The sequence below is a fragment of the Lissotriton helveticus genome (assembly GCF_964261635.1).
Source record: "Lissotriton helveticus chromosome 1_1 unlocalized genomic scaffold, aLisHel1.1 SUPER_1_unloc_6, whole genome shotgun sequence".
Lineage (NCBI taxonomy): Eukaryota > Metazoa > Chordata > Amphibia > Caudata > Salamandridae > Lissotriton > Lissotriton helveticus.
The window spans coordinates 637,751-663,076 of NW_027611703.1; the positions used below are offsets into that span (position 1 = coordinate 637,751).

Sequence of the window (25,326 nt, forward strand, 5' to 3'; positions counted from 1 at the left end):
TATATAAGGTCAACATTTTTGCAAATTAAACTTATCGTAGTACACCATACAATACTTCTTCCATGAGTCTTCGGTCATGCATGCTCGCTCTTTCCTTCCCATTTAAACTTGTATCTGTGAAAAGGCCCTCTCAACATTGGTACTTGAGGCGGGCAACGCCAAAACAGCCGGTACACAATTTTCTAACTCTGGCCACTGACATAGATTTCCATGCCAATACTGGTGTGCTTGAAGATTGCGATTCTCAGGGCAGGTTCTGCAACATTTGCATTGAGCTGGGGGCTTTTGCCCTCAGAGTTATTGAAGCGGTTAAAAATGAAGCAGCACTTTTGCAACTACGGAGGAAATTCCCCTTTACTGAAGGATCTAGAACGTGTACAGAGTACCACAGTGAGGTTTCATTGACTTCAAATGCAATTGGTGGTGAAGGGACATTTCTATGCATTATTGCAAGCCATTTCTCATACATTGTAGAATAAACGTTCCTGAATTGCTCTTCAACATTGGTTTGCTTACCAAGTGGCATGCTCTCTAACATGGAACATGTTGCACTGCCAAAGTACCTAATGGTGTCACCTAGCCTACTCTCAAGTAGTACGGGATGGATTCAAAAGTCAAAAGCGTCCCTCATTAACTCTGAAATTGTAAAGATGCTTTCAGCATACCATCTAACAAGTGGCAAGGATCTTCTACAGGAAAACAGTTCAGCTCGGGTATCAATTTTGACAGGTCATCACACAACTTTTTCATATACGTAGCTGAATCACTTCAAATGCAAACACTATCATTCCAATCTTTGTTGAACTAGGAAAGAACCTTTTTTGCAGAGCATTCCAAGTGACGCTGCGTTCCTTGTTTTTCCAAAAGTCTGGTGTCATGTTTTAACCACTATCCCAGATGCTTGGTGATAGCACTCTTAATATATATACTTGTCAATATACCTTGTATTGAGTGTTTAAAGCCTGAGGTGTTGGCAATTCACCTACTATCAATACTGACCCACTAGAAACAACTGCGGGCTGATGTATTAAGGGTTTTTACCCATTCTCTGTGGGTAAATGTGATGACATGTATTAGGAAAGATTCTTATGAAACCAGCCATTTTACTCAGTGAAAGAATTAAACAGCCAAAATATCAAATATGATTTTGATATTTCCTGATGCTCTAGAGTTTATAAAATAATTAAATGAGACCTAAAACATGCTTCTAAACCATGCATCTTTAGACCAAATACCACAAAACTGAAAAAAGCAAAAGGAAGAAGAAACAATATTTTAGTGGCATCCCTAAACATCAAAACTCAAGCAGAATAATGTTAGCCCAGTCTTTCTTGCTGCTAGCTTGTATAACAAAGTTACATTGTATTTCCCCCTTCAGGAAGAAAAAAAATTACTCTTTCACACTTTTCCTTTCTTTGAATGGCATTTAGTTTGTGGTAGTTAAGGTGTCTTTTCAGTGTTTATATGTTTACACTGGTGAGGGCTATTTCTCTTTCAGTGGGGTTTTATCAGTTATTATAGGTTTAAACCTAAAACCCCACAGCCTAGCAAGTGGGGAATCAGTTTCTCTCCCATTACACCATCAACTGAAGCAGCACATATTAAGAGCACTAATGAAAAATAGCGTGCACTCATGCGCTGGCTACCCAGCATTGTCTCTATGATGTCGGTGATAAAGCCAATGAGTTGCTTACATGGTTAGAGAGACGAGATAAAGGACGGAAATGGATCATTAAGGACACTGACAACAAGGGGACAGAAATACTGGGAGAGACTTCCTGAAAGACCTGACCCTGCCAATGTTTACAAATGAGGACTGAGACGCACTAGACCAGGACCTGACAGTAGACTAAATAAATAAGCCAATAGGAAACTTGCAAACAGGGCAAGCGACGGGGCCTGATGAGCTCCCGTTAGAATTTTATAAAAGCATGATGGATAAAATCAGGGAGTACCTCAAGAGTATGTTTCAGACTTCCTGAAAATTAGGGTGTCTCCCGGAGGACAAAAGAACATCTGAGGTGGCGGTCATCCTAAAAAGGACGAACCAGCAACTGAGTTTGGGTCTTATAGACCTATCTCCCCGCTTAATATTGAGACTAAGGTCCTTGCGAACGCCCTGGCGATCTACCTGCGGACAGTAATTGCAACAGTGGTTCATCCTGATCAAACGGGCTTTATGCCACACCAGGGAACGCGCTTAAATCTCCGACACCTTAATGGAGTACCATATGCAATAGGGCAGTGAGTCCCAAACTTTTGACTCCTGGGGACCCCATTAAATCACCACTGGAAGCCGGGGACCCCCAAGCAATTTGTAGAATTTAAATTTCAAACATTAATTCGCACAGAATAAACACACATGTGCACACATAATTACAAGCCCCTATCCCCACGGGAATGTCACTTTTTGTGATGTTCCCATGGCGATAGGGGCTTCGCCTTATTTATAAGGCAGCGTCGAGGCACTTACCATGGCTTAACGCTGCCTTGCAAATAACGCCCCCTTTCATACAATAGTTAGCGTGAAAGAGGTGGGCGTTGCGGTGGGCGTTCCACTGCAACACCCATTGGATGGATGGATGGGTTTTTATATAGCGCAATATCACCACCAGGTCTCAAAGCGCTTTGCATTGGGAACCCGTCCTGGTTTTTCCCTGTGAGATAGCCCCTACTGGGTATCCCCAAGGTGAAAGCCAGGCATCCCGCCGCGGGGGGCCATAGTGGAGATTAAGCAAGCTATTGCCCAGAGTTGCAGAGTGTGAACCTGTGATTCGAGTAGGCACTGAAGCGAGAATTACCGAGTCCGTGGACATTTTGGGCTCATGACCCTGCTGCGTCGGGAATTGAACCCTGGTCCCGGGTCTGATCTCAGCGTCCGGGTCTGCCTCTTCTAACCAGTGAGCCACACTTCTCCACTGATTTTTACGCTGCCTCCCATTTACAGGGGCAGCGTAAGGAGACTGCGCCAAAATTAAAACCACGAAACACCTGGTCTTAACTTGGTGAAACGAGGAAAAATGAATGAATGAAATGAAATGAAATCCCCTGCACACAGATGCCCTTGCACTATGGTGCAAGGGTGCCTGCATTGGCGCTACCCGGCTAAATATAGCACCAGCGCAGGGGAAACCCAGGCTGCACCATATTCTTGTAATTATGGTGCATCCCTGCTTTTCAGAAGTGGCAGAGCGTGTCGTTAAGCCAAGGAGGCTAATGACACGCTCCTCCACTTCTGTTGTAAATATCCCTCTTAATAAATTATATTGAAAGAATTTGCAAAAAACAAAATAATTTAATCAGGAGATTAGTGCTGCATCCCAGTGACTAACTTTTAAATGGCTGGTTTTATTTTGCAGTACGAGGCTCCTGCTCCTGCTGGGGCCAGACTGGAAACCAAAATCAGCCCTAGAAAATGTTTTCAGACCAGTCCCATACGGTGCATACCAAATGCAGTGAATGAGTCTGGCCACTACAGAGGGGGCTTTGTAAGGCTCTCCCCCAAAAGATTTTGGGAAACAATGGTGCAGTCTACAACACCTTTATCATTACGTATTGAATTTTATTCGCTTTTAAAGAATAGTAAATGAAAACCTTACTATGCACCAGGGTATGATAATCTGGGAAGAAAAATTAGTTACTGACAAAAGCAGTAAGTAACCGACTGACCTATGCACATGACATTTTTTTTAATGCATGGTGCACATTCTTTGCAGTAGGCATATTAACCCTCTGTGCTACATTAGATAAGTTAAAGATGCCACTGGACAAAACTCTAATCTCTCTCCTGCAGGTACATTAATCACTGGTGTTATCTTGACACTTTTATTCTTGCTCGAAAACTGGTAATGATACAGGAAACTTTGCAGTGCTTTTAAAACTGCTGCCTGCGGACCCCCTGGGAATGTGTCAAGGACCACAGTTTGGGAAACACTGCAATAGGGGATTCCTTTGCTGACAATCAAAGTCAAAAGAAATATCCCTGGATTAACTATTGGAAATTAGTTATCTAACCTCATTGACACCTGACTATGACTTAATTGTATTTTTTAAGAATTTGTCCACAAACTAAAATGTAACGTTTACACTCTTTCTTTATTAAAAAATTCTCTTACTTAACATGGTGTTTTCCTTAACATAAGGAACCAAGCTCAATGTTAAAATTTCAGAAAAAACTGTTTTCCTGAAAGACAGTAAATAAAAACATCTCATAGTTTACAGTGAAAGTTAATAAAGCATTCATCAATATAATAAAATTATACAGTGTGCATGAAAAACATTTATCACAACCTAATCACACAGGACTAATTGTAAATAACAGGCAAGTAAACCCCCTATTTTCAATACATCAACTAATGTTGCTACAGGATAATCAGATCCAAAAGCCTTTAAACCACTTGTGTGAGGCTTCCAATGTCCTAAATTGGGGTACTTATGGAAACCCCCAGGCTTTACTTGGATTCTATAAACGTAGAGCGTCGACGCGTTTCGGTGTTTTAGCCGTGGATATGGTTACACCTTCAGGACAAATTTAATTGGGGTCATTCCTTTTCTGAACCAGTGGCGCTGCTGTTAAGCTCTTGTATGTGGCTCCTCTAGCGAGCATGCGCGTCAATAATACAGTCTACCGAGTCTTTGCCGTCCGACAGGGATGTTCCTTGTCTCCTTTGCTCTTTACACATGTTTAGGCTGTGGGGTTATAGGTTTAAACCTATAATAACTGATAAAACCCCACTGAAAGAGAAATATCCATCACCAGTGAAAACATATAAACACTGAAAAAAGACCTGCACAACCACAAACAAAATGCCATTAAAAGAACGGAAAAAGAGAGTGTAAGAGTAATTCTTTTTCATCCTGAAGGGGCCAATACAATGTAACTTTGTTATACAAGATTAGCAGTAAGAAAGACTGGGCTAACATTATTCTGTTTGAGTCTTGTGGTTTAGGGATGCCACTAAAATATTGTTTCTTCTTCCTTTTGCATTTTATAGTTTTGTGGTCTTTGGTCTAAAGATGCAGGGTTTAGAAGCATGTTTTAGGTCTCGTTTGATTATTTTATAAACTGTAGAGAGTCAGGAAATCTCAAAATCTTATTTGATATTTTGGTTGCTTTCACTGATAGGTAAAATGGCTGGTTTCATAACAATCTTTCCTAATATGTGTCATCACATTTATCCACAGAGAATGGGTAAAAATCCTCAATACATCAGCCCACAGTATCTAGTGGGTCACTATTGATAGTAGGTGAATTGCCAACACCTCCGGCTTTGAACATTCAATGCAAGGTATAGTGACAGGTATATGTATAAAGAGAGCTATCACCAAACATCTAGGATAGTAGTGAAAACATGACACCAGACTTTTGAAAAACATGGAACGCAGTGTCACTTGCAATGCTTTGCAAAAAAGGTTCTTTCCAACAAAGATGTTGTTTGTATTTGCAGTGATTCAGCTACGTATATGAAAATGTTGTGTGATGACCTGTCAAAATTGATACCCGAGCTGAAGTGATTTCCTGTAGGAGATCCTTGCCATTTGTTAGATGGTATGCTGAAAGCATCTTTACAATCTTCCGAGTTAATGAGGGATGCCATTGTCTTTTTAGTCTATTCTGTTGCACTGTTTTCCTATGCAAACGAACTAAAACACAAATATTTATAATTTTGTGCTTTGTGTGGCATCAAAGAAAGAGTCATCCCAACGTTGTCCCTTAGCCTGCTGGTGGGTCACTGCTCTCTCGAGTGTTCAGGCGTGCCATTCAAGTATCCGGAAACAGGAAAGAGACCCAGACAAGACTGACTCATCCTGTGGAAGGATAAGGCGCCTACGACCGAGCATATACTAATTGGGGTGACTGGAGTGACAGAACTGCACCTATACTATATTCATGATACTCCTAAATGCCCCTAGAGGGGAAGAGGCTATACTTTGTAGAGCACTTTATTCCTTGGTAACAGAGGACTTTGAACTAGGGTATAAAAGAGGGATAGATGGTCCCACTTGTGTACACAACTGGCAGGCAGGAGATGCTGTTTACTCTGTCACACTCTCACATTGCATTTATGCTACGCACACCAACACCCTAAACACGCCCTTGATGTTAGGGCAAAGTCTGGGCACAGGTATAGAAATGGAGCATTACATGGGTGTGTCAGTAGGAAGCCACTCCACTGACCATGATGCAAAGATCTCATCAGGCTATTGATCCTTACAACAGGGTGCATTGCCACCACCGCTCTAGCTGTTAAACCCATGACAGTCCTCTGCCTTAAACAAGGGCACACTTGGTGTGACCCTCCAGGTCACAAGACCGGTCCAAGACCTCTCATAGTCCCTTGTTAGAAGTTGCACAATACTGGGGTGGCAGCAAAATCTCATGTAATTGTTTTGTGGTATATTTATCCCAGTAATGTGCAATTATCAGTTTGACGCCATTGACTGGGGAGTTGCCACAAGGAACAGATTCTTCTGCCTGTTAAACCACATGCCATTCATTATTTCATAATGTTTTGGGGCTTTTATTTACCACTTGATTTAAGCAGGTGGTAGATATATGCATGTTGTTGGTGGGGGGGCTATGGGTGAATCAGGGGAGGGAAGGGTAAAGAAATGTCTAACAAAGGGAAGAATTGTGTGTTTCCCCCAGTTTGTAAAAAAAACAGCATAAGTCTTGGCTGCTTCTTATGCATCCAGAGTCTTGTGCGTCTTTCCCGTCTAATTTTCCTGTCTGGAAAAAAATGGTGTCCTGTTTTTCTACACCCGGTACATCCAGGTGCAGAAACACCTAACAACTGATAATCAGGTGGAATAAAATGAGCACTTGAAAGTGCTCCTTAATTTCATTGCCCTTGATTCATACTCTGAACCATAGTTGAGGGATATGTCTAGGCATAGTCCTCGCAATACACAATAGATTTGCGTGCGGCAGAGGCCAGAGCTCAAAAGTCAGGATACCAGATACAAGTAGGTGGTAACTCAGGCAGGGGAAAATGCATGTTATCCATGGAGGGGAAATTCCCGTCCCAGAAATCGACATTAAAAATTAATTAATAGTATCCTTTTTTAAATATCTGTTTGGTGCCAGTGCATTTGACTTTAATTTCTGCCTTTGGGATTCTATAATACAAGTCCATAGGGTGCATGTATCCTTTGTGAGCTTAATAAAATGTTGAAAATTCTATAAATACTCACTCCTACATCCAAGTACTCTCAAGCTACCATTCTACACTTTGCTCTGTCTGAAAAACAGCTCAACATTTTCAAAATTCTGCAACTCTGCATTGATCTGGCTTGTAAATTATATTTTTGGAGATTTTCATGTATTAACTATTTAATTTTAATACTATAGGTGATTGAAATTACTGACGAAGAAAGCAAGATTTAGCACCAGGCAACGGAAGTCAGTGCCATAAGGATTATTTTGAAAAACTGAAGGACATCCAGAATTCTACGTTTAAACAATTTCCAGAATCTAGGTGTGGCAAGTAAATGGGAGCTGAGGCAAGGACTATAATGTAAGTGAAGTCTCTAATTTAGCATTTCATTAACCCAGAGCAAAGCCATATCTGTGCACAGAATAACGTTCATCTAAAACATCATGTAATTCCAGAGAGGAAGCACACACTGCATAAAAGAAAGTTATAACAAAAGGTTTCTTCTGCAGACCATCAAAGAAAAGACGCTGAGAGAAGACTTCGAAGCTGACACGTTGACAGCCGAAAGATTGGAAAATCACCTTTGTTCAACAACCGTTTTTAACCAGTTACGCAAGTTTGAGACTATCTGCCTCGGGATATGACACCTTGACCCACTCTGCTCACTCTTGCGAAAACCTTAAAAATTCACCACTTTATTGTGTTCATAACCATCTCAGATTGTTTCCTTTTTATTGTGTACTGTTCTGTAATTCTATGTAAATCGCCTCAACATTATCTGTTGTGCGTGAGTGATATGTAAAACTGTTAAAGATAAAAATCGATTAAATGAGCACAGTTGCGCTATAGGTAATGTAAATACATCCTCGTCTTCAGAACTACAAATCTTAACCTTACACCAAACAAAGAAAGGGTAAAAGGAACCGATGTTCTGCAACTGGTGATCCACAATAGTACTGTGCACTTTCTAATGCCCTCAGTTACTGCCATTACGTCAGTGCAAAAAGGTACTTATCAGTTTAATTATTGAATATCAGACTAACACCTTATCACTGCATTGCTAAGAACCTATACAAATAAATTTGAGAAAATCTTCAGTCACAAAATAAGTTGCTGCCGGAGAGGCTATAACCTAAAGACTATTATCTGCTAGAAACATTTCGACAGGTGTTACAGGGCTGCTTCCAGACATATTTTGCTCAATTCAAGTGTTAAGAAGATTACACACAATTTATTTTAGAGATAAATGCTGAACATTATATAAACAAGCCTGACTCTAAAATCGGGTTCACTCTTACCGTGGCATATAAGCAAGAGAAAACTAAATAGAGATATTAACTCTAAGTATACACCTTATAAAAACATAGACTGTGAGAACAAATTCAGTGTTCAAAACCGCCTCAATCGAAGCAAAATAACCTAAGTTGGGGAAAAAAGTTACTCGTGCCAAAAAAGATACAGCCATAAATCTCATCTCACAGAATTTGACAGAATGCACACTGAGGAAAACCACTCTCAGTGCAAAGTATGCCAAACAAGTTTCAGCCGTAAATCTTATCTCACTAAGCATATGAGAATCCACACTGGGGAAAAACCTTATCAGTGCTCTGTGTGCCAGAAAAGGTTTAGTATCAAACCGAGTCTATATCGACATGCATTAACCCACTCTGTGGAAAAACCTTACCAGTGCGCTGAATGCCAAAAAAGTTTCAGCCGTAAATCTTATCTCACTGAACATATGAGAATCCACTCTGGGGATAAACCTTATCAGTGCTCTGAATGCCAGGAAAGGTTTTGTAACAAACCAAGCCTATTTCGACATGCATTAACCCACTCTGTGGAAAAACCTTATCAGTGCACTGAATGCCAGAAATGTTTCAGTGACAAAAAAGGACTCACTCTACATACAAGGACCCACACTGGGGAAAAACCTTACCAGTGCTCTGAATGCCAGAAATGTTTCAGTGACCAAAGCTGTCTCACTCGGCATATAAGAACCCACACTGGGTATAAACCTTTTCAGTGCTCTGAATGCCAGAAATGTTTCAGTTACAAAATCAGACTCACTGAACATATAAGAACCCACACTGGGGAAAAATCTTTTCAGTGCTCTGAATGCAAGAAATGTTTCATTGACCAAAGCAGGCTCGTTCGGCATACAAGAACCCACACTGGGTATAAACCTTTTCAGTGCTCTGAATGCCAGAAATGTTTCAGTTACAAAATCAGACTCACTGAACATACAAGAATCCACACTGGGGAAAACCCTTATCAGTGCTCTGAATGCCCAAAACATTTCAAACTTAAATCACTTTTAACTGCACATTTGAGATTCCACACTGGGGAAAAACCTTTTCAGTGCTTTGAATGCCAGAAAAATTTCCGAGACAGAAGCAGTCTTTCTCAACATACAATAACCCACACAGGTGAACAACCTTATCCATGCTCTGAATGTCAGAAATGTTTCAATGTAAAAAGCAATCTCACTCAGCATATAAGAATCCACACTGGGGAAAAACCTTATCAGTGCTCTGAATTCCATAAATGTTTCAGTGACAAAAGCAGTCTCACTCAGCATATAAGAACCCACACTGGGGAAAAACCTTATCAGTGCTCTGAATGCCAGAAATGTTTCAGTGAAAAAATCGATCTCACTCAGCATATAAGAATCCACACTGGGGAAAAACCTTATCAGTGCTCTAAATGCCAGAAATGTTTCAGTGACAAAAGCAGTCTCACTCAGCATATAAGAATCCACACTGGGGAAAAACCTTATCAGTGCTCCGAATGTCAAAAATATTTCAGCTGTAAATCTAATCTCACTGCACATGTGAGAATCCACACTGGAGAAAAAAAATTATCAGTGCTCTAAATGTCAGAAAAGATTCAGAGGTAGAGATGGTTACAAGCGCCATAAGAAAACAAACCATAAAAATAATTCAGTGCTCCGAATGCCAGAAAAGCATCAATTTTAAACACAACCTCACTCTACATGAGCAGACGCACAGAGGAGAAAAACATTACCAATGCGGTGAATGCCAGAAATTCCTATTTGATAGGCACAGCCTCGCTACCCATAATCAACTCCATACTGATGAAAACCTTATGAGTGCTCTGAATGCCAGAAAAGCTGCAGAGAAAAACGCTATCTCACCATGAGAAGCTCCACACTGGAGAAAATCATTATGCCATAAAAGCTTGAATCTGAAAGACTGTCTGCTTCATGATAGACCCCATACTGGGGAAAAACCTTATGAGTGCTCGAAATTCAAGCAAAGATTTGGCTACAAATTACTTCTCACTTGTCATGAGCGAACTCACAGGGGAGAAAAAAGCCTTATGTGTGTTCTGAATGTCAGATAAGGTTTAGTCTTGAATACAATGTCACTTCATTTGAGAGAATTCACACTGGACTAAAGCCTTATACAGGAGGGGAAAGCCAGAAACGTTATACTCAGAAAGGAGACCTCACTAAACATGAAAAATGCGTCCAAACCAGGTGAAAAGTAAGGCGTATCTTGAGTTGCAGAAAAGCTTCTAACAACCTGACTTTGCATGAGAGAGCACATATTGTAGTTGCAATAGGATTCATCAAGAAACTCTTGCAGGATAACTTAGGTTGCCCGCATGCAACCTCCAAAGAAATTTCAGGCCTTGAAATTTTTTTAATTGCAATAAAATCCGCAATTTGAGTATTTGAAAGTTACAAAACTCATGAAGGTCTTTACTTGACACAGAGAAGTGTTAGTGCTTGCAAAAATCAACTAATTGCCCACAAAAATCACAATATTAATGTTTTCAATTTTACTCCACCCAAAATGTTTCTACTCACCCTTGTTTCTTAACATATGACTGATATCTATATTTTCATGATAAGATTAAGCTTAGGTGGAGTTCCTCAATGAAGAACTCAGCGAAGTGACAAAAAAACTCTGGCGCTCTACTCAGAGTTCCACGAGCAGCGGAGTGCGTTAGGGTCATGCCCTTCTTGGTTATTTTGATCCAGGGGTGTTTGTCCCGCCCAGTAAAAATAATCGCGAAAGGCATCATGTGCAGCGTAAGAGGGTGCAGCAGCTTCTACTTGAGCTGCAGCTTTGTTAATGCGAAGGAAGGGATCTCAACGCGAGTGGTTGTGACCTGCCGCGACCACTTGCATTGAGAAATCCGACGACCAACTTTGAGAAATCTCGGCAGGAGGTTGATTTTGCTCGCCAACTAGACCTTGGCGAGCTCGAGCAAGGAAAAATCTCATCAGGTGGTGGATTTGCCTTGCTCCAGCACATGACGTTAAAGAGCGTGAGCATTGAAAAAAACCTTGCTACGCTCCATGGAGCAGAGTTTTTAGGAACCCTGCGAGCTCCGCTGAGTTCACCACCCAGAATTAGATAATATACAACAGCAGGAAAACATAACAAACCAGTTACTTGCCTTTGGTAACGCTCTTTCTGATGGATACTCCTTTACCTGCAGATTCCTCACCTTGTGAATATTCCCCACACGCCAGACTGGACCCTCAAACTTTAAAGCAGTCCTGCTGCACGCAGTAGGAGACATCATGCAGCTCAGTGTCGACATCATCCTGCTCCAGAAGTGACAAGCGTAGACGCATAGAAGCACTTCCCATGTGCACTGTGAACAAATACAGGGGTCTGTGAGTTCATTATCTCACAGGTCTGTATCACATATGCAGGCCCTGGGCAGATATTAATTCACAATTTTTATCATGATTAGAATTCAGATGAGGCCTTTTCATTTCCAAAAATTCTAATTGTATTCTCAGCAGCAAGTGTATATATAAAATCATTGAGCGATGACTGCGCAGTGCTCAAGATGAAAGTGATATGATGATAAAACAGTCCGATCCACATTTTGTTCACAATAACAGGGCTGAAAATACTTTCGTACAATACAAGTTAAGCAAAGGCGATTCTTGGAAGACTTAATTTATATGAAATTGTCCCTGTATAGTTAATATTTCGACTGTTCCAGTTAATTACCATGGTCTCATCAGGATGGTAGATCCCCGCCTCTCCAATATACTTCTCAACTATATTCAATACAACCCAGTAAGGATTCTTCTGTATCTCGGGGCAGCGTCCTGGGAGGAAGTCAAATTCAACTAAGCAGTTCCAGCGCCCGTTCGTCAGACCAAACAACTGCAGCAGGTGAATCCTCGGCTCGCTGTCAAACAAGTTCAAATGTGACACTTCCTAATGAGACCATCGTCATTGACTGTCTTGTCTGTGAGAAGCTGCACCAGCCCTCCGGTGATGGTGGGCCGGAAGACCTTCACCGCCAAGTGAAATGCTCGCCACTCCAACAGCTTGATGTGGAGTTGGGTCTCTGCCGCTGACGAGGGTTCCCTAATTTATGTCTCCCATATGGCCTTCCCATCCCAGAAGTGATACATCCGTCACCACTGTTAAGTCTGGGTGGAATAGGGAGATGGGTCTGCCACTGGCCCAATCTAATTCATTGGAGAATATGTTGGATACTGCCTACAATAGGGTGAGTCAGTGTCTGGCAGGACACAAAGAGGTTTTGCAGCTGCACCAGTTGTATAGGCAGGTCACGCAGTGGCATGATGTCCTGGACGTTGCCTTTATGTGCCATGGCCATGAAAGAACGGGGAGACCTGTTGGGTTTGCAGCAGGGTCCGAAGCTGGCAGTATTGAAAAACCCTACTGTAGCCAAAAGGGGACGAGATCTGTGATGAAATTGCGTGGCCGAGGGAGACAAGCAGTAAGGAGACGCACTGATTGTGTACCCCCACCTGACAGGATGGTGACAGACCCCAACCACCTGCAGGGGAAACGTGCCACCTCATCTCATAGCTGCCAGGCGCTTTACTATGTAAGCAGACTGGTGGTTTACAACTGCGCCTACGTTGGGGCACCAGATGCTTTTTCCAGCATAATCTGGTGTACTCCCCCCTGTGTGGGATGACAGCACCCGCCGAAGACTGCACCATTGTGTAGTCTGGGACAGTGCACCTTCCATGTAATTCTGAACTGGGTCTTTAAATATGGTACATTTTCGGTGCCTATTTAATTCAGGTATACAAAGAATGTGGTACTACTTGTATACTAGGGTAGGACAAGGAAGATTGAATATCTAAGGTGGCGGAAATGTTTTTGTCAATGTGCTTTATTCCCTAAACACCCTCCCGTACCCTGAACATAATGAGATTACGTAGAGTACACCTCTGCGTGCCTAATGCTGCCATTTGTATTTCAAGACCAGTGATTAATATGGCTTTATCAAGTTCAAAGCCATTAGGCCTTCCCGACCTGTCTGATCGAGCTGCATTTGTACATAGGCCTTTATTATGAGATTTATTCCTGCTTCAGTCTTTAATTGCGATGAATACTTTAATACCCAGGCAAGAAGTCATTGTTGAGCTGTTTAAATAATCCATCTATCTTGCCACCTCTTCTCCTCTGCATCCTTAACCAGTGGCCTAGCCAGTGTGCCCTGGGTCCCAAGGTAAGAAAGGAAATGTGACCCCTGCCCTCTGTTTGGATTGTGGAAAACAGCAATAATCATTGTTCTGTGGGCCCCTTAGGCCTCTGTTTGAACTGTGACAAACAGCAGTTATCAGTGGGCCTTTAAGGCATCTGGGACCTGGTGCCACCGCACCTGCTGCACTAATAGGAAGCTAAGCCCCTGCCCTTACCAGCTTCTATTCTAGCCCAACTGGAGAACCGAAACAGCCAAGTACTGATCTGGCCATATCTGCAGGCATGCAGCCGCCTCTTCCACTGAAGGGATTTAAGTCGCATGAAAGCAGCACGCGGGAAACAACCATTTTCTGAGGCAAAGTCAACCAACACCTCGTCTGCTCCAACATGAATCCGTTTAAAACCAGGGACGAAAAAACGGTTCATCGTCATCCCTTGCTTATCATAAGGGTAAAATCGATTCATCTAGCATTACAGTGTACCACATAAAAACTTGTGATTCTGTGTACAAATTAGAACTAGCATGCATATAGAAAGGGGAGCCTTTGGCCAAAATAGCCATTTTCCCTACCCATACTTTTAACACAGCTTATACAAAAAATGCTAATTACATTGTCATCCGGAAATAGTCATTAGCGTCTACTCATAAGCAAATGCTACTTAGAATTGTCTTTCACTTCAAGCTTTCAAAAGTAAATTGATTTAAAAGCAGTATTGAATTTTTTGACATTATGTACTTTTACCAAAATTAAGAGCATCAATTTTATGACACACCATAGAAAAAAGGAGTTGTTTATATATACTAAACCTCCAGAAATGTTCGATTAACCAGTTACAAAGTCACATCTAGCTTAGTTTATAGTCTTCTTTTTTTAATAGAAATTATTTTACATTGTTGCTGGATCTGCATGACTAAACACTTATAAGGCCTCAAAGGCGAGACCTATTGGCTATGCCAATGCTTGTTAGTAATTGAGCAGCAGAACTTTTGATTAAGTCCTGAAGAATGCCGCAAACACCTCTTTGGAGGGTTAATAGGCTGAAACATGTTGTACTCTTATTGACTCTAACAGTGCATATCTCCCACAGTTCCCTGTTTTTAATCCTGGCCCAGGGGCGTACAAATAATCGAAACCACATACCCTTTAGCAAGTTTTAACTTTCACTCTGCTGCCCACACTACCCTGAGCTCATTATTTTGGGATTTAGTATATCTTTCGTTTCGACAAAACATGCCTGAACTCCTCCCTCTCGGTGAGGGGGTTGTATCCCGGTGCATGGCGATTCCCAATAAGGAAGCATGCCAACTATGGTGGGTGAGGGAAATCGTCCTTTTAAAGGGATATTTCATCTTAGCTAGGTCTTCATTTGAAACAGTAATCCTCAGAGACCCAAGGGTTTCTTGATTGTGGTAGAAATACATTTTTACCCCTTCATTGTACGTTCAAGCACTGACCATTGCATGAAATGTTGTGATCTATTTGGGAAAATACTCTGTGCACTGAGAAAATGTGTTAAAATAACAGAAAGTTGATAATCGCATTTAATACCTTCTCAAACCTGGATTTTTCTAGAAGAGAAGTCTGTTAATTCTAGCAGATGTTTGATACCACAAGATATACGAAATTAGGGGATCTTTATCTGATATCTTTAGCTGTAAATTATCTGAAATTATGGAACATAAACTTATGCACTTATTATTTCTAAAGATAAAGGAAGTTCTATATATATATTTTTTTTAACTAACCCCTAGTGCGTATGACTACAATAACCACCTATCTCAAATCAATATTGTGCTTGTTTAGTGAGAAACCAGGAACTGCGCATCAGTATTTTCCTTAGGAAGCTTCAAGTTAGAGAGTGAAAACACTTTTTAGAATGCCCCAAAAATTGTGATAAAGATATTTCAATATGTTTGACAAAAAGAATAGGTACATTTCATGACAATATTGAAATGGGAAATAACAGGAACAAATATTTACACAACATTACAAAAATATTAGCAATATAGGAAATACTGAAGTTCATGCACTAATAATCCATTTGGTAAAAGTGGTTGCTTGTAGAGTCAGCACATTACTGTGTCTGTGATTGCTTTTAAATAAAGACATTTTTTAATGCACACCATTTTACTTTCAAATTTACAAATGTCCTCTTGGGTTACTAACTCCTGTTACTGTTTTCAGCCCAAATATGGTTTCAAAGCTTAATACATACCTTAAGAATGTATTAAATATTCAGAAGGGACACTATTAACATTTCCCTTCCAAATTCTGAATTGTTAAATGGGCTTAGTACATTTAAAAAAGGGGGTTAGCATTTACAAACTCTGTGAATTATCGAACCAGTGGATTTTTTAAACAATAAAACCCTTGGTACATGAGGCCATTTTTTCTCAATTTCCTTCAAATTAAGTTTACTAATAATGTTAGTTGAATGATAACCAGTGCACGTACCTATTTAGTGTTAGTGTTGCTTCAGATCAAATAAAAACCATCACACATAACTCTTATACAATACTTAAAGACAGAATTTCTGACATCCAGCTTTAATGTTTTGTTAAATATATTTGCAAATGTTGTCACATAAACAGGAAAGCAGCTAAAGCAGTCTCTGGACATAAAATAGGATGTAATCATAATCTGTAGATACATTTTCTGAGTTTCAGGAACAATGTGTGTCTTCTGAGTTTACTCCAAACCACTATAATAAACATATTCAATCCTTTCAGATTTGATCTGTTTGTACTGGTTTCTATTGCTGACAATAATCTAGATTTAGAGCAACGGTCAATCCCACCCATGGCTTTTAAAATCTATTTATCAATGATCTCTATTAGTGTTATTGCAACTAAAACTGTAATAGAACTGATCTGAGGGATGGACCTTCAAGTATTATGCTCAGTCAACTTATTGAACAAACTATGGAGTTAAAATCTGAATAGATTAGATCCACAAGCATTGCCTGACCACTGTATTTTACATCAATAGATTACTTAGCACATTTTCTCTAAGTACAATTCAGTCATCTTCTATTTTTCACGGAGCTCGTGCTGGGTCTGTTTGAACTCTTTTAAAATATGACATTTAAATCCAAAAGTTCAGGAATTCTAGTGTCAAGCCTGGTCAAACCTTAATGAATGGTACACCTAAAGATGCCTTTCTGTTCCTACATTTTATTGTGCACCATGATTCAGAAATGGCATGTTTTTGCTTTCGGAGGTAACATTCTAAACATATTTATTATTGTTGCCATCCGAAACATTATCACTAATTAGGAAGATAACATCAAGTGGTTCTGTGATGCTTGCTGGAATGGGAAATGTTTAATCAAAAGGTGGATTGAATTCAAGTTTAGGTGACAATTTAGCAAAAGCGTGTGGATTTTGTATATATTTAAAATTGTTGATCTCCAAAAAGGCCTAAATCAGTAAATTGAATTTAAATTTAAGTTTATCATTTTAATCCTATTGTTGCAAAAGATGTGATTTTGAACCCCATGAGGTGGTTCCTTTCCAGAAAGCATTCAGGTTGTAATCATGAGTCAAATAATGCTGAGGAGGTTAAAATATTCAAATTGAATTCTAATTACTCATGAAATGTTCATTGTTCAATATATTTCTTAGTATTTTAATGTGCGGACTTTATTGCTTAAGGAAAATATTTAGAATTTGGTTTTCTATATGTAGGAAGCATTACATTAATGAAACCACTGTATCCCACCTTCGTTCCTTTCCTGTTTTTCATGAACGTTTCTATTGTTGAACTTTAAAGATTGCCCAAAATTAAGAATTGTGCTCTACATAACTTTGCTGTGTTACAGTATGTTGATATTTATGTACAACTTTTGTCTCATGTGTATAGAAACTGATTGTTTTGCTTTAATAATCAGCTTATGATTATTAGATCTTATTATTCAATAAAATGTTTCAAACACAACAAATGGTAGTTGATATGTATTTACAACTGCAGCAGTTTTATTGTATGGGCAGTTTCAAAGGGGCCAAAAATATGGTCTGCGGGATGACGGAGGACCACATAGGCATCAGCAGGGAGAGGTTTGAACAGGTGATTGGGGGTATATGTAAGGTTGGAAGTAGGGGGGAACAACTTATGTACATAGTGCCAACTGTGACTCCTGGAGTTATTGTGAGGGATACCATGCTACCCTGTAAATGAATCCCCTAGTGATTATTATCAACAAACTTTATTCGGTTTTATAAAAGAAAACCATAAAAGTCATACATAAAATGATAAAACATTTTCCAAGTTACAGATTGAAAAAATATAATATGTCCAAGTTAGTCAGAACACAAGATGAAAATTCATGAATTACAGTACAGAAGTTAATCGCAGCTTGACCTGAGTCTAATAGCGACCCTTAAAAAGTTAAGCATATGCAAAACAGTGTCATTAGAGCAGTTATTAAAAGATCAGAGCTGGTTTCACCCTCTTAAAACCCGCTTTTTGAGAATGGGAATAATAAATAACTTTCTAGGGACTGCATAAAAACTACAAAACCTTAAAAAGTGCATCATGTCCTGGGGAGACTCACCGTTGCAGCCACAGGGCATGAGGCACAGGCCTCTGTGGGAGCCACGAGGGTGTGCCAAGAGGTAATGGAAGAGGTTGGCCCGAAACAGGGTCAATAGAAAGCGATCATGGATGCTTTTAAGCCCTAGAAGATAAGGTTCGGTGGTTGGTACAGTTTTTAACACAATGTACTTACGCACACTAGACTTACACAGCTCATTTCCCTCTCTTTCACAGCAGCTCATTCTTAAAAAACACTCTTTGACCAGAGAAAGGTCCCTCTTACATATGCGCTCATGGTTAGCAAATAGTTTCTACCTACCCTGGAGAGACCAACTCTTATATACTGGAGCCATCGGATGCTTGAGACATGGTCAAGTGAAAGGCATTCCCGTAGGACATCTTTGCAAGTGTATTTTCTTAACCCCTTGGCTGCGGGGCATATTCCCCTGCTGTGCTGGGGGAGGGGAGGGGCGCGCACAGTGCCCCGGTGCTCATGACGAGCTCACCTCGTCAAAAGCCACGGTTCTTGTGTGCTCATGACGAGCTGAGCTTGTCACGGCCACGCCCGTTTCAATAGAACGCTCAGCACAGCAGGGGAATAATCCCCGCGTGTGAGCATTCTAACGGCCGTGACGAGCTCCGCTCGTCATGAGCACACGGGAACCGTGGCTCATAACGAGCTGAGCTTGTCATGAGCATGGGAGGGGTTAATAAGCCCAAATATTAAGCCAATTAGACAGGGGACGGAAAGCCAGTACATCTGAGAGGAAAGAAATCCCCAACTCTTCGTGCACAACATAAAATGGGTTGCTTTGTTGGACAGAAAGGGCACGTCGCAGGAAAGAGTTTTCAGCACTTTGCACTGCCCCTACCCCAATGTGACCGCATATCTCACTCCCATAACTAACCTTTGAGATATATTTGGCTTCATATATCTTCAAAAGAGCCCCTATTGGCTTCCCTTCCACTCTGCTGGCAAAGTTAAGAACAGCTGCAAAAGCTTTCACTATATCCCCTTTCTTGCAAGTCAGTAAAGGGCACCAACTCAAGGAATCGTTACACAACTCCTAAAGATGAGAAAACATTGGTCTTCGGTATTGACGAAAGGTGAACTGCTTAGCTTTACGAGGTCCCACCTGCAAAAATGAACGAATTGGAATGATTAAACGAAAGGTTCAAGTCCTTCATAAAAAGGGCAAAAGAATTAAGAAGAAGTTGTAGGCCCCTAGTTGTCCTCGCCCAAGGACTTGATCACATTTAACGACCATGAAAAGACTACAACGGATTCAGAACTCGGCTGCCAGACTACTCTTGCATATCAAACCGGGAGACCACATCTCACCTGCCTTGAAAGCCCTGCATTGGTAACCGGTTGCCAGAAGATACACATTCAAGCTACTTTGTATCACCCACAAAGCAGTACATGGAATGGGACCGCTCTTCATTAGGAATAAAATCACCAAACACATTCAACAAAGGAACCTCTGCTCTAAAGGGGCATCTTGCCTCAAAATCTTAAGATACCAGAAAAAAACATGGGTGGCACATCCTTCTCTGTTCAAGCAGCCAAACTATGGAACTCTTTACCCCCCAACATACACTGGAGGAGAAGAATCGGCAGGACCGCAGCAAGGCAGAAGAGATCCACTATGTGTGGTTCGCCACCGAATGGTAGACATTGCCAAAGATACTGCTGCAGCCCACAGCAGCTCAGGAGAGCTCTGAGCAAGGTGGGGCGCATCATTATCTGTGAACTTCTTAATAACCTTGGGCACTCCCACCGGTGCACCATGACACTCCTACCAGAGAGAAAAGAGACACAGAGTGTTTGGAATCCTTCATCGTGGGTGACCTGGTGACGGGAGAAAATAGTAAAAAATAGAGCAGCTTACACCTTGCATTGTCCCTATTTTTAGGCATTTTGTAATCGAAAAAGGGGGTTTCAGCTGTCACTTTGGACTGTAAAACGCTTGTGTGTGTGCTTTTTTGTTTAGTGCTACCCCATTGGCCTTTGCGTGCGTCTTTTTATAAAAGACTGCACGCAATTGGCCAAAGGCGGGCGCGTTGCTCCGCCCACGGCCTATTGGTGTCTATTACGCGCTTGGTGTGCGTAATAGACACCAATAGACAGTCATGTGGTTTCTATTAGCGTGCACACACGGGCGCGATAATAGAAACACATGCCTTACAGTGGCGCGCGCTCGCGCTTCTTCTTCATTGAATTTCCTGTTGTGTTTCACTTTTGTCCCCTCCCATGGCCCCATGACTGAGTATCCAACGTCATCATGACGACCTCGGACCTCGATCTTTCTTTGGTGGAGATCTCGTCCTCTTCCCTCCGACCGACCCTGGTATTGCTCTCTTCCGGGGTTGTGACGGCTAAACGCTGCTTTGTCTCTCCATCACTGGAGGCAACACCCCTCCTCCTTGCCTCCCGCGCTCCCGACGAGAGCGAAGTACCCCCTTCTTCTATGCTCACCCATTTCTAAGGCAGTTTGGGCTGAGCAGGATTTGCACCCACCCCGGCCACAGGGTCCTGTGCAGACCCCCATCTTGGTCGCCATGCCACTTGCTGCACCGCCTACGCCGCTACCAGACAAGGTTGGGGTCTGTTGGAGCTTGTTGTGTCTCCCGCCCACCCACTCTAGCCAGTCCAGAAAGTCCAGCTTGGAACTTCTATGCCGACCACCAAGCCTTGTTGCTGATCCCCACTGGGTGCCAAGCTACCTGCTATAACGCCTCAGCTGACACAGGACTAAGGTGGGCCGAGACGGAGCGTGTTGGATCACCCGCCCCACCCGCTCTAGCTTTCCGGAGCACCCTGCTTGCTGGAGCTACTACAATGATGCATCCTGGACGAGGCAGGGGTGCATCAGTGTAGGAAGTACCTCCTACTGCCTTTGCCTGTCGTGGCTTGGCTGTTGGGTATTATTCCTGACCAGTCCTGCATCTGTGCTGCCCGGCACTCTCTGGCTACACAAGCCTGACCGCCGAGCTGATTAGTGCGGATCTCCGTGAGGTGGTGATCGTAACGGGCCTTGCTCCTCTCCTGGGCTCTTGTTTGGGTCTTTCTTGGCCCTGGCTGCTGCTCCGACCCTCACGACATAGGTGAGCGCCATGCCTGGTGCCCTCGCCATTGAGTTCTGGTGTGCCCCACTGGGGTCTTTCTACCTCATATCCATCGAATTTGGGTGGGTGTTCATGGCTGCCCGCTGGGTTGCCACTCTTGCCTTGCCTTTTACGCTGCCTGTGAACCTCACACTCTTACTGCTGGTTTTAGTAAAGGGGTGAGACTCTGGAATGCTCTTCCATAAGAGCTTTTAAGTCCTCAATCCACGTTTTTTCTTTGTGTACAACCACAAAGCTGTCTGTCTCATCTTGTGTCTAATTCTTCTCGGTATGACGGTTGTGTAAGTGCTTTTGCATGACGAATAGGAGAGAGCGGGTAAACCGCGTGCCACTGTCCCTCAAAGTTAGCTCTGGCTCACTTATTAGTTGCTTGCCTGGATCAGGTGATTAGCATGCACCGCAAAAGGCTCAATTTTAAATGGAGTTGCAGGTTACCTATTGTAGCTCTGTTTAGGATTAAAAAAAATAAACATATCACAACTTACTTGGAAGCTACATTGGCATTTAGTGTCCGGGAAGCCTGCCTCAAGTAGGTGTTTGAATATATGGAGAACGCTTTGAGGCGGAGCCTCTTTCATAATGTCAGCTGGCGTCTCCGGTTGGTCCACATACCTGATGCACCATTTATTAAGGAGGGAAGTGTAGACCTCGATAAACCCTTCTGTAGCACTGCAAGATATGTCCAGGAGGGCCAGATCACTATGATAACCACTTAAAATTTCATTTATAGGCAGCGATTCTGAATGGAATAGGGTTATTCAGTGGCTGTTTATCTCAAATATCTGGGATTAATGCTCCAGCATTTCTGTTTAAAAAAAAAAAGAAAATGTTTTCTAGCAGCTTGGTTGATATTGTCGATGTGCTTAGCCTGGATGTACATTTTCAAGGCTTGAGGTGTGATACGAAAACACTATCTATGCTCCTGCTAACTGCAATTTGCTGTGAGTAAACATGACATCAAGGTTGGAATGTGTGCTGCTTGTGTTCGTACTGTGTGCGTTTTTGTGATGGTAAGTCTGATGTGCTGGACAGAGCGACGCTGACTAAAAGCCCTCTCCACATTTGGTACCCGTGTTTGGCTTTTTTTTCCTATTTGTGTATTTTTTAATTTCACTGCGAAATAATGGCAGTGAATATTTAGCAGATGCACACATGACATACAGCCATAGCACAACAGAAGCAATTGGTGGGGTGTGAAGTAATGCAATACTGAATTACATGGCAGTGTTTGTGAAGAACTCCAAAACTGCAGGCTTTCGTCAACTTAATTCACACAGTCGCTCTTTAACCCACATTAACATTTTATTCACATTTAAAACAAGCATTTGCAATGCAATAGGTCTCGCATTATTAAAGTTTGAGCTATTGGTGTTGCATTATTTACCAATGCCAATAGCTCAAACGTTAATAATGCGAGACCTATTGCATTGCAAATGCTTGTTTTGGGAGGAGACTGCCAGTGGCACCATCCATCAAGAAACCTGTGGAGAGAAAAAGGAATCCATTACTACACCTGTCAAGACCAAGAAGCTGCAGCCCCCACTCCTTTTTTTTTGTCCTCATCTCACCTTTAAGCATTTGCAGAGTGTTACAGCCGTTGTCGTGGACCTTGGCTCCCTCCGGCCAACTGCGGATGCTTAGGTCCCCAGACCAACTCCTTATACTGGAGTTTAAGGTGTAATCATAGGACTGGGAGCCTTCGCACTTCAGTATCTACACAGTCTCAGCTCTCTGCCCATGGTGATAAGGGGTTGCCAGAGGCTATTTAAGGTGTTACCAACACTGGCTAAATCAAGGCGAGCCATTGCAAATGCAGAATTCAGCCATTCCTCCGTTCTTGGGGGGTTAGGGTCTTTCCATTTCAGGCAGATCTCCCTGCGCGCTAATAGGATCAGACACAGTAATATCCTCTATCTCTTACAGCCAAGTTTTTTGTTGATAGGCGGTCATCAGCAAAAAAGACTAGAGTCCCATTAACCATGATGTTGGTAGCAAAAATCCTGCGCAGGTAGCCTCTGATCCCTTCCCAAAATGTTACCAATTTTTCACATTAAAAGAAACCATGGATATCGTTTGCTTTAGGGGCCAGGCATCTATAACATTTCGGCTCGGGTATTGGGGCAAACTTTGCTATTTTAGCTGGGGTATAATAGATACGATTAGTTACAAAGAAATGGCTTTTCTTTAGATTGGCGGATTTAGTATATTTGTATAAAAGATTTAAGGAAGGCTCTAATAATTCCTCTATTATGGATTGAAAGGGAGATTGCCTCCACACCAAGGCCTGCGATGGAATGTCTTTGTCGTCTGCTTCAACCATTTTCCTGTACCGAATTGATACCTATCTCTTAATCTGATGTTCTGACATAAAGAGATTCTCAGTTTCCCAATCTCCCATTATACCCCCGCTCTCTGCCTCAAACCATGATTTCAGTTGTAGAAACTTAAATTTGGAGAACTCAGGGCCTATCTTAGCTTTAAGTATTTCCCCCGAATACATCCCATTGGTACCCCCCAGATCTGACCAAATGGAGACTCCAGCCTCCCTAATAGGGGCACCCAAACCATCTTTAACACCTTCAATGCTACAGGATATTTTCCTCCTGTGCTGCAAATCGATATTTCCCATTGTTCATGACGAGCTCAGCTCGTCATAAGCACGCGACCAGTGTACTTCATGACGAGCTGAGCTCGTCATGAGCAGCGACGGGGTTAAGACAAAGAGGAGTCCCCGGGGAATCCCAAATGGGGCATGGTCTGAATAGTACCCTATCTCGCACCTAGTCCTTACTTTGCACCAGATTTCTAGCGTATTTTTCAGGACCTTTAGGCGCACCTTCTTGAAGAATTTTTTGCTCCAAATTACGGGGACGTGCGATCCGCCCGAGGTTATCTAGAGCACAGCTTTCCAAACTGTGTGGTGCGACACATTACTGTGTCGCGCCCCAGCCGTAGGTGTGTCGCGCGATGAGATGACTTCTGCCGGGAATCGGCAGAGTCGAGCTGCAGGGGCTCTTAGAAGGGGTGAAACAACAACAAATCCCTATTAAAATGCGCAAGGTCTTTAATGACCTGTGAAGTGCTCGGGTGCGGCTGTGAGCGGTCCCGGGCTGCCACACATGACGGGGGGGGTGAGGGGGATGACCCATTGATGCCAATGGGGGTGGGGGCTGAAACCCTTTGATGCCCACCTCATCTCCCATATAAGGCAACCCTCCGGGCACTCATGACCACTGAACACATACAGGGTCCCGTCTCATCCCTCCTATAAGGGCAGCCTTGGGGTCACTCATGACACGTTCACTGCTAATCCCCCCCCACCTGTCCTCCTGTAAGGACACTCTGGGGTCATTGCCCATACAGTGCTGCTGCCCGCCTCACCCCTCCTGAAAGGGCAGCCAGGGTTGGTCAATCATGGCCAGTGAGGGGCATGTAGAGTGCCCCCATAGCATGTCATGTGTGGGCAGGGTGGGGGGACGTGCATAAACTGACCGAGCCAGTGTGGAAGCAGCGTGGGGTCACCCACGCATGCAGAAGATGGCTTTTACAGGCACTAATCTACTTTCTCTTAGTCAGTCACCTATGAGCAATAATTCACGCACCACATGATGCATCTCCTGCAGGATGGTCCAGCGTGGACGTGGCTGCTGAACTCAGTCCGTCACCATGTGTATCAGAACGTGTTGTTAACCTGGCTCAACACTCTACATTAATATTATCAAGCCAATGAAAGTGGAGGTGTCACTCCTGCAGATAAAGCCAGACGTTAGGCAGAAAAGCTACATCCGGGTCAGCATTCGGCGTCCAATTCGTGTTTCTAAGCACTTCCTAGCCTGTGTAGGGAAAGGTGTTGATGGACAGAGAATAAGATGAAAGGATTTGCTGAAGATCACACAGTTTGAGCAAGTGTGGAAGGCAGGATGAAACCACGGATTGTCATGCCGTGGTTTCATACTTGCTTGCTATTTCAGATGTTTTAACCCCTGATGGACTGAAGGGAATAAAAGATTGCCTAAAAGAGGCTGAGCTTTAGATGACATCTGC

At 42.4% G+C, this 25,326-nt stretch overlaps 2 protein-coding genes across 6 annotated transcripts in view; one reads left to right on the forward strand and one right to left on the reverse strand.

Moving 5' to 3' along the window:
• The window catches only part of LOC144806292 (uncharacterized), a 70,610-nt gene extending 53,050 nt beyond the window's left edge, over positions 1 to 17,560 (forward strand). For 4 of the 5 annotated variants that reach the window (XM_078672685.1, XM_078672688.1, XM_078672684.1 and 1 more), the window contains 2 exons: positions 7,352 to 7,517; positions 7,613 to 17,560. In XM_078672685.1, the coding sequence (XP_078528811.1) occupies positions 8,650 to 10,029 (1,380 nt within the window). In that variant the 5' untranslated portion in view covers positions 7,352 to 7,517; positions 7,613 to 8,649 and the 3' untranslated portion in view covers positions 10,030 to 17,560. The remainder of the gene's footprint in view (positions 1 to 7,351; positions 7,518 to 7,612) is intronic. The other variant, XM_078672686.1, reaches the window with a different exon arrangement.
• The window catches only part of LOC144806274 (uncharacterized), a 192,652-nt gene that overhangs the window by 136,498 nt on the left and 30,828 nt on the right, over positions 1 to 25,326 (reverse strand).